The sequence below is a fragment of the Impatiens glandulifera genome, chromosome 9 (genome assembly GCF_907164915.1).
Source record: "Impatiens glandulifera chromosome 9, dImpGla2.1, whole genome shotgun sequence".
Lineage (NCBI taxonomy): Eukaryota > Viridiplantae > Streptophyta > Magnoliopsida > Ericales > Balsaminaceae > Impatiens > Impatiens glandulifera.
Genome location: NC_061870.1, coordinates 29,686,505 through 29,703,232, shown reverse-complemented (window position 1 = coordinate 29,703,232; position 16,728 = coordinate 29,686,505). Strand labels below are relative to the sequence as shown.

Genomic DNA, 16,728 nt, shown 5'->3' with positions numbered 1-16,728 from the left:
CGATTCTGCCCAAATACTATAAACACAATTAAATATATAAATTCACTAATATATTTATTTATTCATTATATTTTATAGGACTTTAATTTATTTATTTATAATAATATAAAATTTTAATATATTAGAATATATATTATATTAAAAAAAATCGTTTATATAATTTTATTGTATATATATATTTTAAATATTTTATGAACTATGTCCTGCGTGGATTTCCCAAAACCAAACGGGATTTGGGACTGGAATGATATTAAAATAAAATTCAAAATATAAACGGGTTGGGGATGATAAATGCATTCCTCGCACCGAACCTTCCCATTGTCATCCATACTTATATCCTCCAATTGTGTTGTTGATACTTTTTGAGCTGATGTCTGTTCTCTTTTTAGTAGTAAATGAGACGAAATTATCGAATCTCGAGTTATTTTTCATATTTTCAATAATGAATTATTTAATTTTTTTTTCATATTAAGGTTCGTTTACAAATATTCTCATTTCTTTTTTACGAATTTACTATTATTTTAATCATATACGTAAATGATCAACTATTATTTGGCAAATAAAATTTTCGGAGTTATTTATCAATCATCGACTTAAGATAAAGATTGGTAGAAATTCTTCCAATACTGTTTTAATGGTTTGTTTTATTTGCTCTACCTCAACTTTGATAATTTAAAAATTATTTTGTTTTGAAGAGACTGTAAACAAATTTCATGTTGGATATTGTCTATTGAAAAACTGTCTTTACAATTAATTTATTTTTTTTTCAAATCTAAATTATTTTAAATAATATAGTTTTTATTTAGATATGTTATTGTATTTTTCTTCTTAATTTTAATTAAAGTTTTATTTTTTTCCTCTTCTTCGATCTGATGTTTTATGAAAGATCAGATCGTATCCATGGACTTAGATGGGGACCTTAGATGAACACGGCCATCATAATCGTCGGCGATTCCAACTCCATCAAGCAGAATGATTGATAATGGTGGGAAGTAAGAACAACAACTAGCAAAGGTAATCACTTTCATTTCGATTCCCTAGAGAGACTCTCTTCCTGATACTAATCACAGATTAACAATGGTGACTACTGTAATCTACTCCATTTTCACGTCTTTTGTTCTGATTTCAACGGGATTGTATCATCTCATCTTCGCCACAAGAACCCACCTTCGATCCCCTCGCGATTACTTCGCCAAGCCCTACCATCCACTCCCAATCCCTTCTTCTTCTCCTCATCATCAACGTCTCAGACATCTACAGATCTATCTCCTCATTATCTTTCTTCTGATAGCCTTCACCCGTCAAACCCTAATTTCAACTTACTCCGATCCTCTCCTCAAAGGTCGAACCCCTGTTCATCATTTCACCTCCCTCCAGTCTGCAGCTGTCATCTTCCTCTTCCTAATCCTCTCTGTAGTCCTCCTTCTAACCGAGACCACATCCATTCTATCTATCCCCACTGATCTTTTCTTCGGCCTCGCGTCCGTTACCTTCTTTCTCCAGTACTTCGTCTCTTCCGCGGCTGTTTCATTTCAGACATCCGATCTCCAAGCCAAGTGTGATTCCGTGTCTGCAGTCATCTCTGCACTCTCCGCTATATTTTGCCTCGTTCTCGCCTTCCATCCGAAGCTTTTTATTGCTGATGTTGGCCTCGGCGGCTCCATTTATCTGCAGGGGCTATGGGTTCTGCAGACGGGTCTATCTCTGTTCGTGGATGCCTTCATTCCTGAAGGTTGCCACAAGCTGTTGGACGTTGTAGGAGGTGTAGAAGGATCTACAAAATGCGAATTGGACGATAGCAAGCTCAGGGCGATTGCTATTCTTGATCTACTGTTTGTGATTCATGTTGGGTTTGTAGTCGTTACTTTTGTGATCATCTATGCAGCTTTTGCTAAAAGCGTTGGAAACAGGAGGATTGGAGCTTATGAAGCTTTGCCAACTCTGCCTGTTGTGGAAGCTAATCATGTCCAGATGAAGGCATTGAGTGGTACACAGGCCTGAGATTAGGTTAGGCTTTTGCATCTCTGAGTCTTATCGATTTTGTAGGCTTTGTGATTGTTGTCTCATTTGGATGGATAAACATTTCAGAACTAGATGCTGTAACCCATATTATCTTTGTGTTGTATACAAAACCAGATCACTCTTTCATTGTTAGTTGAAACTTGGATTTTTAATTCATGTTAGTATCATCATCAGCAGCATCCAGTAGAAATGCATAATTCTGCTAGCCTTTTTCCACTCATCTTTCTTATTCATTCTGCATTGATTGATTCCCATATGGAAGGAATTCTTTTCTTGATACGGAAAACTGTGATCTGTGTGTTTGAGTTGTAGTTACATAAGGCATTGTAGCTAGTTTGGTCATTATCAACTATCAAGGTACATTTAGTGATGAGGAAGAAAGGAAGAGTATTGAGAAGGGCTCAAACCAATGCTCTCAAAGAATGGTTCAAATCTTAACCCTTTTATAACAATATCTGGAGATGATTACTTATATACTCTGCATCTGTGAACATCAAGAAGCCTATAGTGGAATGAGGGTATTCTAATAAAGCTAAGTATTGGAAGCTGAAGTGTCGCCCTGAATTGGGGTTATTGTCTGATTGAACACCTTTTTTCTTCCCTAATGGTTCATGTAAATTGTGTTGTGTCTAGAAAATCTGTTTGTGAGGGGTCATCAGATATGCAATGAGATTTTTTTATAAGGTGTTGATGCAACATAATCAGATTTGCAGATATTACCTTCAGTTAATGGAGGAAGAAGAAGAATTTGAAGAAAAAAATAGGCGGGGAAGAAGATAAAGAAATTTGTTCCACTTTTCTTAGTTCAATTTTCACTTAAAAAAAAAACACTCATTTTTAAATTTTAATACAATATTTTAACATGAAGCTGAGAGGCAAAATGAGCTAAGCGTAAATTACATCTTATAAATCAGGGAGGGAATGCCTTTACGTTTTATTTATTTTGGAGATTTTTTACTATTATTCCTTTTTTTCGATTTTGGGAGAGAACCCATTAACCATGTAATTATTATAAAATTTATTTGATTCGAATTTTTTAATAATATATATTAAAAATTTATTTTATTATAAAGTAATAAACTTAAACTAATTTAAAATATGAAAAAATTGTGATATTATATTTGTAATTGTATTTATTAGTTTAGATAATAATAACATGATATTTCGAGTGCTTACTTAAAATATTCCCTAAACATAATATATATTTATGTTTATTATTGTGTTTTTTAATTTTGAATAATTTCAAAATAGTTTATTTAATTTTAATTATTAAAAATGAGATCACTTAAACTATTTGAATAAAAAATTAGAAACACAAATACATAATATAATTTTTTTTTAAATATTTAATATAATTAATAAAGAGATTGTTAATTGAATAACAAATTATTTAACACTTAATTATATTTTACCAAAGTACAAAATTATAATTGAATAATAAATTATTAATTATTAAATAAGGTAAGAAAAATAAATAAAGTATGATAATAGTACCTAACTACAACTTTAACACTTAATTAAAAAAAATATGGCCATAATAAGGTTGTTTTGCATAAACTAACTCGAACATAAGACCTTTAAAAAGGCGAAAAATATCAAACTCTAGGTTATACTTTATAAGTACAAAATTTTCAATAAAATTATCTAAAGTTTAGTACTTTAGAATTTTTACTAAACTTAATATTTTTTCCCCTCTAATTTTATTTTCTTATCATTCTTTTTATTCAATAAAACACCAAAATACATTCAACTTTAAAAAACTGTTTACAAAAACATTTATCCAAAACCCAATGTTAAACAAGCTCTCAAAGTGTTTACATGGACACTAACATTTTTGGAAAGGGGTATTTTATTGTAGTCACAATGACTCTTTAAATTGTCAAGACAAGGATGAGTGACTTCAACTCTTCAAATCATATATCTCAATGCATACAATGATCTGTAATCTCAAACTTATTAAACAAGATTGTCACTAAAATAAAATTGTCCTTTTTTTCTGTATTTATTGGCTTCAACTAAAATATAAAAACAAAAAGAAAGAAAAGATTTGCAAGGAAATGAGAGCACACAGTTGTTGGATGGATGCATGATCAATCTGCAAGTTCAATAAGCTGGTCAACAACAGATGGATCAGCAAGTGTACTTGTATCCCCAAGCTCATCCAACTGCCTAGAAGCAATTTTCCTCAAAATTCTCCTCATTATCTTCCCACTTCTCGTCTTTGGTAGCCCAGGTGCCCAATGGATTTTGTCAGGAGCCGCAAATGCTCCAATCTGTTCACCAACAACAAACATTACTAACCATTTCCAAACACCCTATCTAGAGAGAATCAATAACACAACAATTTTGAAGCTGGTCGAAAAATTATATTATGCACCTGGTTTCTGACAGCAAGTATGAGACTCTTGCGGAGTTCTTCACTGTAGGGAATTCCATCAACCAGAGTAACAAAAGCGTAAATACCTTGCCCTTTGACCTATTAAGTTGGATTAAACCGTTTTAGTGCAAAACTATTCTTTATCAATACCAAAAGGCCCAACACAAATTGGTCTATAGACTATAGTCTATTATACCTCATGCTCAACACCAACAACTGCAGCTTCAGCACAATGGGGATGAGAAACTAGAGCAGATTCAACTTCAGCTGTACCAATTCTATGTCCACTGCATTCATTCATTTTTTTTAAACATGAGTAATTTTCGACAAATGAAAAACAGCTGATAGATAGAGTTCATTCAGAAGCATCATTACCTAACATTAATAACATCATCAACTCTTCCTGTGAGCCAATGATATCCATCCTTGTCCCTATATATTTAAAATGACCAAAAGTGTTGGTAAGAATGAAATCCTTCTCTTCTACTACTTTCAATATTATCAAAGGAAATAATATATATATCACCTGCTGCAACCATCACCACTAAAATAATATCCAGGAAATGGCTTGAAATATGTAGTTTCATATCTCTCGTGATCACCAAAAAGCGTTCTGAATGCCCCGGGCCATGATCCTTTCACACACAAGTATCCACTGCATTCACCTTCAATCTCAATGCCCTTCTCATCCACTATAACAGGCTGAAATCAATCCAGACATATATAAAAAAAAAAAGTTATTAGATACTGGAAACAAGAAAAACTTTTTGGACCACTGCATCCAATGATCGAAAATTGCTTTATAGGAGGTTTACCTTAACTCCAAAGAAAGGGAAAGTAGCCGATCCAGGCTTTTGTGGCCAGGCACCAGGTAAAGGAGTAATCTGTACCAGAAAAATAAATCAATAACTTGGCATGCATTATTATCACCATCCATAATATTGATAAAAACAGAAAGGAAGTAATCCTACCATAAAGCCACCAGTCTCAGTTTGCCACCAGGTATCAGATATCGGACACTTTGAATCTCCAACTACATTGTAAAACCACCTATTCACACAACAGCAACAAAAATTAAGAAAAATCCATGTCTGGATATTTTTTATTTTGAAAACCAATGGAGGTAGATAAAAACCTCCATGCACTTGGATTTATAGGCTCGCCAACACTTCCAAGTACTCTTAAAGATTTCCGCGAGTATCGTTTAACATACTGTCACGTCACGAATTAAGATATTAAGTTACAAATAAAATCTAAGGTTTTGTAACAGCTATAACTCCCAATATAAATAAAATAAATAATCCCCCCAATATCTGCATTTGTAGTTATATATGAAAGAGAAGACAGGAATTCTTGCCTCATCACCATCACGCATTAGAGAGCGGACCAGTGTGGGAGCAGTGTAAAATAGTGTTACTTTGTATTTGTCAACAATGTCCCAACATCTGCCAGCATCTGGATAATTAGGAGCCTGCCAATAAAAAAATTAGAATAAATGTTATTGTATGTGATGAACTTAAGTTGGGAACAGACAGGCAACATATTGAGAACTAATTATTACCCCTTCAAAAACAACAACTGATGCTCCATTAAGAAGAGGCCCATAAGAAACATAGCTGTGACCAGTAATCCATCCGCAGTCTGCTGTACACCTATGATAACAGAAAGATGAAATAGTTAAAAAAAAAAGTGATGTCCTCAGCAATTATATACATTCCCATGAATTACAAATTTCCATACCAGTATATATCTGATGACTTGTAGTCAAATGCATACTTGAATGTCGTCGCAGTATATACCATATAGCCCCCAGTTGTATGAAGAACACCCTTTAACATGAGAAAGGTCACTCAAATTAATAACTATGGTAATATATATATATATATATATATATATAGAATACTTGATACAAAACATGCCTTAGGTTTTCCAGTGCTTCCACTAGTATAAAGAAGAAATAATGGATCCTCAGCATCAACCCATTCAACATCACATGAAGTAGATAAGTTGTTCACCACATCCTGTAATTTAAAACAAATAATAACCGTCAAGCAAAACCAAATGGAATAATCACGTCCATGTTTTAAGCTTGTTTGATGTTTTGGTTTTTGAAATAATCCAAAAATTTGATGAAGAAAACTTTTTGATAATGTGATAAGGGATTCTTTGGATTAACACCCTTTCATCAAACAAGGCCTTAGTGGGGTATTATTAACCAACCTGCCACCAGATATCTCTACCCTCCTTCCACTTTGTATCTTCCCTCTTCATAGCAGATTGGTTTTCATATACCAAACTAATATCTGCTCAAAAGAGAAAGAAGGCGGTTTATTTATCTTCAATATATGACCTCAGGTTATTGAAATGGCTTCAGAAAATGATAATTGCCCTTACCCACGGTAGTTCCATTTTTAGCTGAATCAACAAGGGCAGTATCAACTATGTCTTTGAGATAGATGACCTTGGGACCTCTCTTAACAGCATTGCAGGTAATTACAACCCGAGGTTTACAATCAATAATTCTTTGAGAAAGAGATTCAGCAGAAAATCCAGCAAATACGACCTGAAGTTAACAGTAAAATCCTAGAGTCATACAAAGAAGTTGAAGCAGCTACAATGAAACAAGAAGAGACCAATCACGGTTTTTTAGTAGGTACCGAATGGACAGCGCCAATTCTAGCGCAAGCAAGCATTGCAATTGGAAGTTCCATGAGCATAGGTAAATAGATCACAACAGCATCTCCTTTTTTAACACCGACATCTTTCAAGTAATTAGCGAGCTAACAAAAGGACAATAAAAGAGTAAATCTCCTCGCACTTGATCCATAAAATTTGAAAGAAAATAATCAAACCTGGCAAACTTTCTCAAGGAGCTGTTTGTACGTTAAACTGCTATCTTGCCCAAGCTCATTTCCTTCCCAATAGAGTGCAATTTTGTCTCCATTGCCTGATTCAATATGTCTATCCAAGCAGTTGAAGCAAATATTGGTCACCCCACCTTTGAACCACTATTGTTCAAAAACAAAATGACAAAGTCAGTAAAGAGATACTAGAAATGGAGAGACGATGATGTTTAGGGTTTAGGAAATGACCTCAATCTTAATATCTCCATTTCTAACATCCAGGTTCTCGGAATACACATCTTTCCCCCATTTCTCTCGCCAAACGAATTCCGATGCAATGTCGGACCAAAATCCAGCAGGATCTTCAATTGATCTTCTATACATCTCTAGATACTGACAGTTTCTAGTCTCAGTCAAGTTAAGTCAAACAATAGTAAGACAAGTCTTACTCAATAAGCAGATATAAACATAAACTGACCTTCTGTGGAGAAGAAACAAGAGCCTGATTAGAGAAATCATTACTCGGAAAGACGAGATCATCCTCCTCAGAAGCAAGAGATTCTCCAAGGACAGCAACATTCAACCTGCGAATCTTACCAGCTCCTGATGGCATAGAAGCCATGGAATCGACATGACGAAGTTGATCAAATGTCCTTGGAGTCATCAGAAAGGATCCGTTCTTGGGAGAATCGTCCATTTCAAAAAGCAACCTACTGAATAACTTGATCTTTCGGCTGCTGCTTTGAAGGGAAGATGGACGGGTATTTATATGGGTATTGGAATGGATCGCTGAACTTGAATAGTTGACCCAATTAGAGTTGATTACGTTTGATTGTAGAATCAATAAAGAATGAATTGAAGGAGTAGCTGTATTTCCACGTGCAGGGTAGTTCTTCGTAATCAAACAGTTGAAGGAAGACACCGCCATCATAAACCCTGATAACGAATTTCACCATTCCCTAGAAATACTTTAAAAGATGATTTTTTTATTCTATAAAAAAAATAGGTTTTTTTCCCAAGAAAAGTTGCAGAATAATAGCTTATCTGAACCCATCAAAATCATAACATAATAATTATCAATATAATCAAGAATTAAAGATAAATGCATTAAACAAACAAATAAATTGCCAAATGAAGTCAGACAACAATAGTCATGCTTACATTAAATGTAAATCAAAGAGTTTTCATGATAAATTGAACACAACAAACACACAACAGACAACAACCAACAAACACAAACACAAACACAAACACAAACACAACAAACACAAACACAAACACAACAAACACAAACACAAATAGTTCAACAATAATGATCCAGAAAAAGAAATAGAAAAATTTAAATGGTTTTCTCAGGCATTTATTGATAATAAATCAGATGCTATATCAATCGTTTCCTGCACTCATCAGCACCACAATAACATGGCATTTTTTTAACTTCCCCATCAGGCCCAACCAGACTGTCTAATGCATAGCCATAGTCATAAGTCAGCTCCTGCATGTGAGAAACATTTAGGTCAAATCCTGCTATTGGGCCTAGGCCCAAGATAAACCGCAAAACAGCAAGTTGACTTCTGGGATTCTTCCAGATAACAAATGATTTGAAGGAGATCCTGATTTATTGTGAGCTGGAAGATCCCATATGTTTTGGGGTTTATCTTGGGCTTGCTTAGGTTATGGTATTGTTAAATGAAAACAAAATTTTGTGGGGGGAGAAAATAACCTGGAGTGGTGGAATGTTGTCAGCAGCAAACAGGACAATCCTAGCCAGCTTTATGTCATGGTGGTCACTAAGGACACATTGAACAAACAGATTAGGTTGGCAACAATGATTGATAAACCTCGAAACGTTACCCACTGAACCAGCATCAATACAGAACTCTGGCTGACTGTCAGACATATGATCATCATCACTTATATTCATGTCAGAAGCTAGAGTTACATCTCGCAGCCGTTTCTGGGGAATAAATAGAGAAAGAGCAGGTCAAGTACATTATAAACAAAAATGTCCTATTTGAAAACCCACACAGAATCAGAATGGCAACAGATGTTTGTTAGTATCAGGCATACCAAGCAGATCTTTTCGGCTTGAGTTCAATCAATGAATACTAAATCATAATTTTTTTTTTATAAGGCTGCACAGTTCATTGAGCCTAATAGCACATCTTGGAGTGGAATATCATTTTAGTATTAAATATTAGTACCTCTCTTCCATCCAGTCCTCTCATAGTCTGTAGGCAGTCAATATCAAATATGTAGTTGTTGTCAGAAGATGGGTCCAAGTCGTCAGTCTTTTTAAGAACACCCTTGTATTCACAAACAGGTGATCCAGAAGGTATGTAATCCCATGATTTAACACCCCAGCCTTTCTTTGGCGTGCGGAAAACCTGTTTGCAGATGGAGAAAATATTAGACAAAATTTCAACCTAAATATAAACCAACATTAAGCTGTAAAAAATATTCATAGACCTCAAGTCGGTAATTAAATCCATTTTGTGTAATGCGATTGACGCACTGAGGACCACAGCCACAATTTGGACCACACTCAAACACCACAGCCTTTGGCTCAACCAATCTAGCAGTACAAGTCACAGAATCAATCAGATGAAAATAACTGAAACTGTACTAGACATACATAAGGAGAAGTATTTATTCACTCATTTTGTAAACCTAATTATCATATCAAGTTGATTTAGCAAGACTGATTTATATTAACAAGTTCCGAAACTTAAGATAGTTTTGAGAACTAGACTTATTACTTATAAGAAAAACAGATTCAATATTGTCTGTTAAGCTAATTAATGACATAAAGAATCATTGAACTTATTACGAAACTATAACATTTTGGAAATTCATACTAAATCGCTCTCAAACATGTTATTAAGTTGGCAGTGACATCTTATTGTCAACCATTTTTAAATGAATTCATTGAACAAATTTATGTTCTGAGGCCCAAATAAATATAGATAATTTGTTTTTACCTGCCACATTTACTATGCACAACATATGGGAAGTCTGAACCATTGAGTCTTGCACAACTACATGCCCTGGGGTCTATACACCCACCAACACAGTTGCACCCTTCAGCACTTGGGGGTATCTTAACATTTTTGGCTACTTGAATGTTGCGGCTATATGTGTAACCTGATTTTCATTCCAAGGACAACAAACATTAGGATCCCTCTGCCTGTTAAACTTACTTTCATATGTTGGGCATACATAAAATAAAAAATTAATGGTTAGAGCTTTATGGTAATAATGAAAATGACAGAGGTCCAGGACCTTCTATAACAAAAAAAAAAAATTAAGTGGAAAAAATGAATTGAAACATAAAACACACACGCTAGAGATTTTTTTTTTAAGTTGAGAGCAAATTCAGCCATAACATTGCTTCCCTTTTATTATGACCATTCAACACTAGAGTTATAAAATGAAACAATGCCATCCAAATGTAAAGATCTAGTGGAACGTGTTCTTTAGTTGTACATATTATAATAATCAGAATGAAACTTACCTGTGGGTGGAACAGGTGGTTCATCAACTAAGTTTGAAGCTGGAATGGGGATATCTTCTTGGCCACCAGTAATATCCGCACACACCAACCTTAAGACAATAGTACACAATATCACATGACATGTTATGGAAGAGTAAAAAACATCATTAACAGAAAATTTTGAGGAAACCTAGCTTACTGAAACCAACTCAAATTCATACCCGCGTAATGTAGAAAGAGATAATGAGCGATGACCACGAACAAATTGAACCTGTCATATAGATAGAAAGTAGAAAATAAGTATTGAACAAGAAACTAATTGACTGCTGAAAACTAAATACAGAGGGATTATAATGGAAACATTACTAAAATCTACATGAACAATGGAATGGATAGTTCACTTTTCTCAGTTAGATATTGTTATTTGGCAAAGCATGTTGAAATAGACTTGAAGTAAGCCAATTCTTATAGTCTAATTGGAGTTAACATTTAAGTATAAGGGATACCAAAACCATTAATTACGAGCTATTGCAGTACACTGATAAATGATAGGTATAACTGAAATTAGTTAAGGCAAATTTTATTCAACATTCCAAGGTAAGTCTAAAGATCAGCAAACAAAAAAAGAAGACTAAAGAAATCATATCCCAAAAATTTACAAGAATTAAATTCACCAACATAATGCTTTCAGAAAATCAAATAAAAGACATCTAAAATATGCACTTTAAGAGAAATCAGTGAAACCTGATTAGTGGTAAGTTCAGGCTGCCCTTCGAGCCTACTTAGTCCAAACTTGTAAACAAGGAATCCAGAAGCACTTGTATCTTCCCAATACTTATCAACCTGCAAAATCAATGGCACATTCTAGCTTTTATCATACAACAGAAAACACATCACTTCTCTAAATTATATATCCACTCAAACCTAATATTATAGATTTCAATGTGACACTTTGTATTTAGATTCATTTTACTCCAGGGATAAAATGACAAATAAAAGTGTAGAATATTTAAGGAAACAAATATTTGTAAAAAAGTAAACTGTTAATATGATTTAGAAATACCAAAATGGATTTGATTTGTTTTATCACTCTCAATACATAAATGGAATAGTACACCACTTGTATATATATGAAGCTTTACATGTAAAAATCTGTAAAATTGATGTGTTTATTGCATGTAAGACTTCATATATACAAGTGTTGCCCTATTCCTATTATGGAATGCATCATTTAAGCAATGTTATACAAACATGATATTTGTATTTAATATGAAGAAAAATACCTTGTACAATCCATCGTAAGTGTAAACTCTACGGACATAACTATTTTTATATTCATGGCCACGAACAACTCTAACAGGCACACATTGCTCCATGCAGTTCTGTAGTTCAATATACAGGGGCATTGTTATCACAGTTACCTAAATATGTGGTTTCCTCCTCAACCTAGCCAAACTTTTAATTAAGAACTTATATACCTTCAATCCTAAATTGCCTCTCTTCATCTCTTGATCCTTAATTTGGCGTTTATCACCAAGTAAATCGTGGCCACCTTGGCCAGTGTATATAATGGATTCAGAGTTGTCCAAGTCATCCTCATATTGACCAGACAAAACAATGGATCTTGTAAGTGGTAAATTCAAGCCAATGTTATTATCCTGCAATTTTACAAAAGAATAAATACTAGAATTGTGTATTCCCTAACACTCAGATAATTGCATAAAGTATCAATACCAGCACAAAAGATTAACAAGCATAACAATAATTATGGGTATCAACATTTTCATTATATTTATCAAGATGACATCTGAATCATTAATCAATTATGGGTGTAAACATATGGGTGAGTACTATATAGTCACTAACAATCACCTACTGATTTAGAAAATGAAATAAAGCATTGTATGAGTTCTAAGTTTTTTTTAGAATGTTGGGTTCCGCGTATCCTTCGGAGTACGACTAATCACCGTGGGTTAAACACATATCCTACCAACACATTCAACCAATTATACAAGACATACATCCTTGGAAGGCTCGAACCTCAGGGAGGCTAGGTGATATACAACTCTTTTTGGGTATCAACATTTTCATTATATTTAAGACCTCAATTAATCCCCTCTTCTATCCTCTCTAAGATCCTGGATTCGAGTCCGTCAAGTTTTACGCCTGGTTAATGTATTTGCGGATATGTGTTTAACCAGTAGGAATTAGTCGTACTTCGAAGGAAAAACGGAACCCAACATTCTCAAAAAAAAAACTTCAATTATGTCAAAGATAACATCTGAATCATTAATCAACTATGGATGTAAACATATTGGTGAGTACTATATTGTCACTAACAACCACCTACTGTTTAAAAAATTAAATCAAGCATGGTACAAGTTCTTAGTTTTATTTTAGAACATTGGGTTCAGGGTTTCTTTCGAAGTGTAACTAATTCTCGTGGGTTAAGCACACATAACTTGCAAACATTCAACCAATTTTATCAGATGTGCTGCTTGACAAGCTCGAACTCAGGACCTCATAGAAGACAAGAATATTCACCTATTTTTCCAACTAGAAGAATGGATATTCATTTCCTATGTCCAAAAATATAAATCAAGCATAGTATGAGTTCTAAGTTAGTAAACAAGGGATGGAATCTATCTTTTTCTATGTCCAAAAGAGAACGAATAAGGTTGACATTTCATATAGCTTTGAAATTGCCATGGATGGATTAAGGAATACTCCCATCTTTTAAAATTCTCAACCCTTCCCCCAAATATTTTGAAATCTATTTTTAGGCGAATGGTGCTACTTTTATTTTGAAAAGAGGATTACTTGGCCCAAATAGTTAAAGAGAACTTGACATATTACCTTAGTAGCAACCAAATCATACTTTCCCATTTTTTAAATATAATTACCTTACGAGAAGATTTCCCAATAAAATCAATTCCATTGATCCAGTGATTGTGGAAACCAACAATATTCATTTCTGCCCGTGAATAGAACTGGTGTCCCACATCAATACCTACAATATGGAAGTCAATAATCAAAATATCACCACCAATACTTGCAAAACATGTGGCAGAGCTGTGTAAAGTATAACCTGGAATAGAACCAAATTTTGTCCTATTTTGCTTCAATATTTCATTCGCATTTATCATCTGCAAGATAAGCAACTTGCATGTAAATCAACATGAAAGAGTGTTTTTCAGTGTAAAAAATGATAATACAATTATAAATGCGTTCTTTCATGATAAAGTATATTTAATTTACAATATCGTTCATCTTTTATTATATACATCATCTTTTACATACAATTAAATTTAACATAAAAAAATATCCTTCCCTTTCTAATTAATGGAAATGTATAAACCATAATAGGAAATTAAGTGTCAGACACTGAAACAAGTTTGCTGGTGCAAATTAACCCAGGAAGATACTTCAAAAAATTCAAATTATAAGCATCATTATAAACTATGAATAACATGAATTAACTGTAAAACAGGATGCAGCATATATGCCAAGTAGCAATAACAATACCAGACATTGCAGAATACCTCTTTGTGAAATCACAATTACCTTAGTTACTGTTTTCAGATCAGGACGCATTGCTTTACGTCTTCTAACTCTTACACCTCTAGCTCTAGGTGAAGTCTGCACAGTCAAGTGGAACAGAATAGACAATGGATGATTATTAAAGTAACAATGGAATGCTTACGTTCCCAGTAACAATAGAAATGTCTAGTGTAACTATGAGAAAGTATCAAAAGTGTACACCAATAGCTAGTTTGATATTGGGTTTTGGGTAAAATCTTTGAGGTAGATGTTCTTTTAAACATAAAATGTTAAAAATATATTCTATAGCATTGATGAGATTAACAAACGATTTTTCATTTAGGTGAAAACAACTTATGAGCTAAATCAAGTGAAGTTTGTATTTAGATGGGCTTATATTATAAGTAAACTTTAAAACTGTGGTATTTGTTTTAAGCTACAAAGTTATTATTTTTACAAGAAGCATCCAATATGAAATTGCTTCTTGTAAAAATTTAAGTACAAAATAGTTCTAAAGAAAAAAAGATTGAAAAGTATTGTCTTCACTTGAGAACTATATCACATTAAAATGAATGTCTTAAATGATTCTGAAACAAGATAGATACACATGCAGACTGAAGAAATGTTAAAATAAACTAGAGTTGATATTACCCGCGATCTTGGCCTTATTACTTCATCTTCATCTTCATCTTCATCTTCATCTTCATCTTCATCTTCATCTTCCTCGTTGGTACCACATCTCACTCTTTCCTCCTACAGATTCATAAGCAAATGCAAAATAACTAACGAAAACCAGATACTTGCTCATATAACCTCCAAAGTCAGACTAAAATACATGCAAAAAGGAAAATTGCAAGAAATGAACCTTGACACTAATGAGAAACTTCTTGTTAAAAATCCGCATACACTCTCTAACAAGCTGATGAGGGGTTTTCTCATCTGGACCATACTCAATGTCTGTAGCAAGGTATTTCGGATCCACATCCGCATTTGGCGCATAATGAATGTCGAGATGAGAAGTCGACGATGACGCCACACTGACTTGAACAGGCTGCACCTCCTCCCGCCTCTGCCTTCTTCCGGCGTAGACTCTCCTGTTTTGACGAACTACATTTTCCTCGCGTTGGGGTCTTGACTCCTCCTCAATGCGACGAAGAGCTTCATCGTCCCTCAGCTGCTGAATCCTAGAACTTGTCCTACTCCCCGATCGAAAAGCTTTACCGGCACGGGGGTGTCTGGTCATCTTAGGGTTTTAGATGATATCAATGTTAAAGATGAAAATGGCATGACACGATAAAGAATTCGATGAAATTTATACGAGCGTCGTCCGCCTTCTCTCTCCTTGATTCACTGTCAATGAAGAACTGGATTGGCCAGGAGAACACGCCAACATCTGTAATGAATACAATCAAAACAAATTCAACTTCCCGCTCAAATTCTTCTCAAAATTTCGTATTTATTTTTGTTTTAATATATCATTTAAGTATTGTTTATAACAAAAATGACTTATTAGTATAATTATCTAGATTTATATTAGTGGAATCTAGTAGTAATTAATAATGGGTTGTATAATGTTGAACCAACAATAACTATTGAAATTAATTATAAATTAAACTAATTTTACAATGATTTTAATATTTTTTTATTTGTACTAATGTAACATGTGAGCTTCATTCTTATTAAATTTATTTAGAAACTAACAATTTTATACATAAATCCAAATAAGCCTCACATCATAATTAATTAGAAAAAAAACAAAATAACAAAATATCAAATCTCAAAAATATAATTAATTTATTTATTTTAGTGTTTTTTCAATTTATAAATAAAATGTATTTAATGTTTTTTCTAGGAATAATAATAGGGATTAGTTGAATTTTTTTATGTTTATAAGTTTTATGAGACTATCATTTAAAAAAATTAATAATAGGGAAAATTTTGGTGAAGTTTATTAATTTATTTTTTATACAAAAATCATTGACTTTTATTGCGTATCTAAAATACAGAAACAAATAAACACGTGTAACGATTAATGATATAAGCGACAAAATTTAATCATAAGAAATAAATAATAGGGATTATGGGAGTTGAATTTTTGTGAAATTTATTTATTTATTTTTTACATAAATATCATTAAAACTTTTAATAGTATCTGAAACAAAGTAAAAATTAAACAAGTGTAAGTTTTTCAGAGGAATGATAGACACGACAACATTTTATTAAAGGATAAATAATAATAGAAACGACAAAATTAGATGATCCAGTAAAAAATTAAAAGCAGTGTATAAATTTTATCAAAATGATCTAAAAATGAATATTGACAAGAAAATTAATTTATTATACGAAATTTAAGCAACTAGAAAATAAGAAAATAACATGTAATAGTTCTTCTGTCATTTCTGTATTTTATTTTTAATTTTTTTAATATTTTAATTAAATAATATATTACTAAT

At 33.1% G+C, this 16,728-nt stretch overlaps 3 protein-coding genes across 3 annotated transcripts; 1 reads left to right on the top strand and 2 right to left on the bottom strand.

Moving 5' to 3' along the window:
* The first annotated feature begins 867 nt into the window (after positions 1–867).
* Positions 868–2,154, top strand: LOC124914247. Its single transcript, XM_047454756.1, has one exon. It carries the CDS (start codon positions 1,078–1,080, stop codon positions 1,999–2,001), a length of 924 nt encoding a protein of 307 aa, XP_047310712.1. The 5' UTR covers positions 868–1,077; the 3' UTR covers positions 2,002–2,154.
* Positions 2,155–3,903: 1,749 nt separating this feature from the next.
* On the bottom strand, positions 3,904–8,198 carry LOC124913956 (acetyl-coenzyme A synthetase, chloroplastic/glyoxysomal). The gene is made up of 18 exons (XM_047454405.1): positions 7,721–8,198; positions 7,492–7,635; positions 7,252–7,407; positions 7,057–7,179; positions 6,794–6,962; positions 6,620–6,702; positions 6,319–6,420; positions 6,140–6,228; positions 5,961–6,051; positions 5,757–5,870; positions 5,535–5,611; positions 5,371–5,449; positions 5,215–5,283; positions 4,926–5,101; positions 4,775–4,831; positions 4,596–4,686; positions 4,400–4,498; positions 3,904–4,295 (listed from the first exon to the last, which is right to left on the bottom strand). The coding sequence occupies exons 1-18, from the start codon at positions 8,171–8,173 to the stop codon at positions 4,113–4,115; spliced, it is 2,355 nt and encodes a 784-aa protein (XP_047310361.1). The 5' UTR covers positions 8,174–8,198; the 3' UTR covers positions 3,904–4,112.
* A 132-nt stretch (positions 8,199–8,330) lies between these two features.
* Positions 8,331–15,653, bottom strand: LOC124913957 (histone-lysine N-methyltransferase, H3 lysine-9 specific SUVH4). The gene is made up of 16 exons (XM_047454407.1): positions 15,141–15,653; positions 14,927–15,028; positions 14,300–14,374; positions 13,824–13,881; positions 13,639–13,745; positions 12,214–12,393; positions 12,019–12,117; positions 11,480–11,578; positions 10,957–11,006; positions 10,757–10,845; positions 10,224–10,386; positions 9,712–9,817; positions 9,447–9,629; positions 8,966–9,199; positions 8,542–8,737; positions 8,331–8,487 (listed from the first exon to the last, which is right to left on the bottom strand). The coding sequence occupies exons 1-15, from the start codon at positions 15,516–15,518 to the stop codon at positions 8,624–8,626; spliced, it is 2,037 nt and encodes a 678-aa protein (XP_047310363.1). The 5' UTR covers positions 15,519–15,653; the 3' UTR covers positions 8,331–8,487; positions 8,542–8,623.
* Between the last annotated feature and the right edge of the window lie 1,075 nt (positions 15,654–16,728).

What these genes read in the sequence shown, in the direction of transcription:
- LOC124914247 (XM_047454756.1), top strand. Translation starts at nt 1,078, where the DNA reads ATGGTGACTACTGTAATCTACTCCATTTTCACGTCTTTTGTTCTGATT.
- LOC124913956 (XM_047454405.1), bottom strand. Translation starts at nt 8,173, where the DNA reads ATGATGGCGGTGTCTTCCTTCAACTGTTTGATTACGAAGAACTACCCT. An exon ending in GAATTGGCGCTGTCCATTCG is followed by an intron (nt 6,963 to 7,056) that starts GTACCTACTAAA and finishes TGTTAACTTCAG; the next exon opens with GTCGTATTTGCTGGATTTTC. An exon ending in CTGAGACTGGTGGCTTTATG is followed by an intron (nt 5,284 to 5,370) that starts GTAGGATTACTT and finishes TTTCTGGTACAG; the next exon opens with ATTACTCCTTTACCTGGTGC.
- LOC124913957 (XM_047454407.1), bottom strand. Translation starts at nt 15,518, where the DNA reads ATGACCAGACACCCCCGTGCCGGTAAAGCTTTTCGATCGGGGAGTAGG. An exon ending in CTGAACTTACCACTAATCAG is followed by an intron (nt 11,007 to 11,479) that starts GTTTCACTGATT and finishes TCTATATGACAG; the next exon opens with GTTCAATTTGTTCGTGGTCA. An exon ending in GATTTAATTACCGACTTGAG is followed by an intron (nt 9,630 to 9,711) that starts GTCTATGAATAT and finishes ATCTGCAAACAG; the next exon opens with GTTTTCCGCACGCCAAAGAA.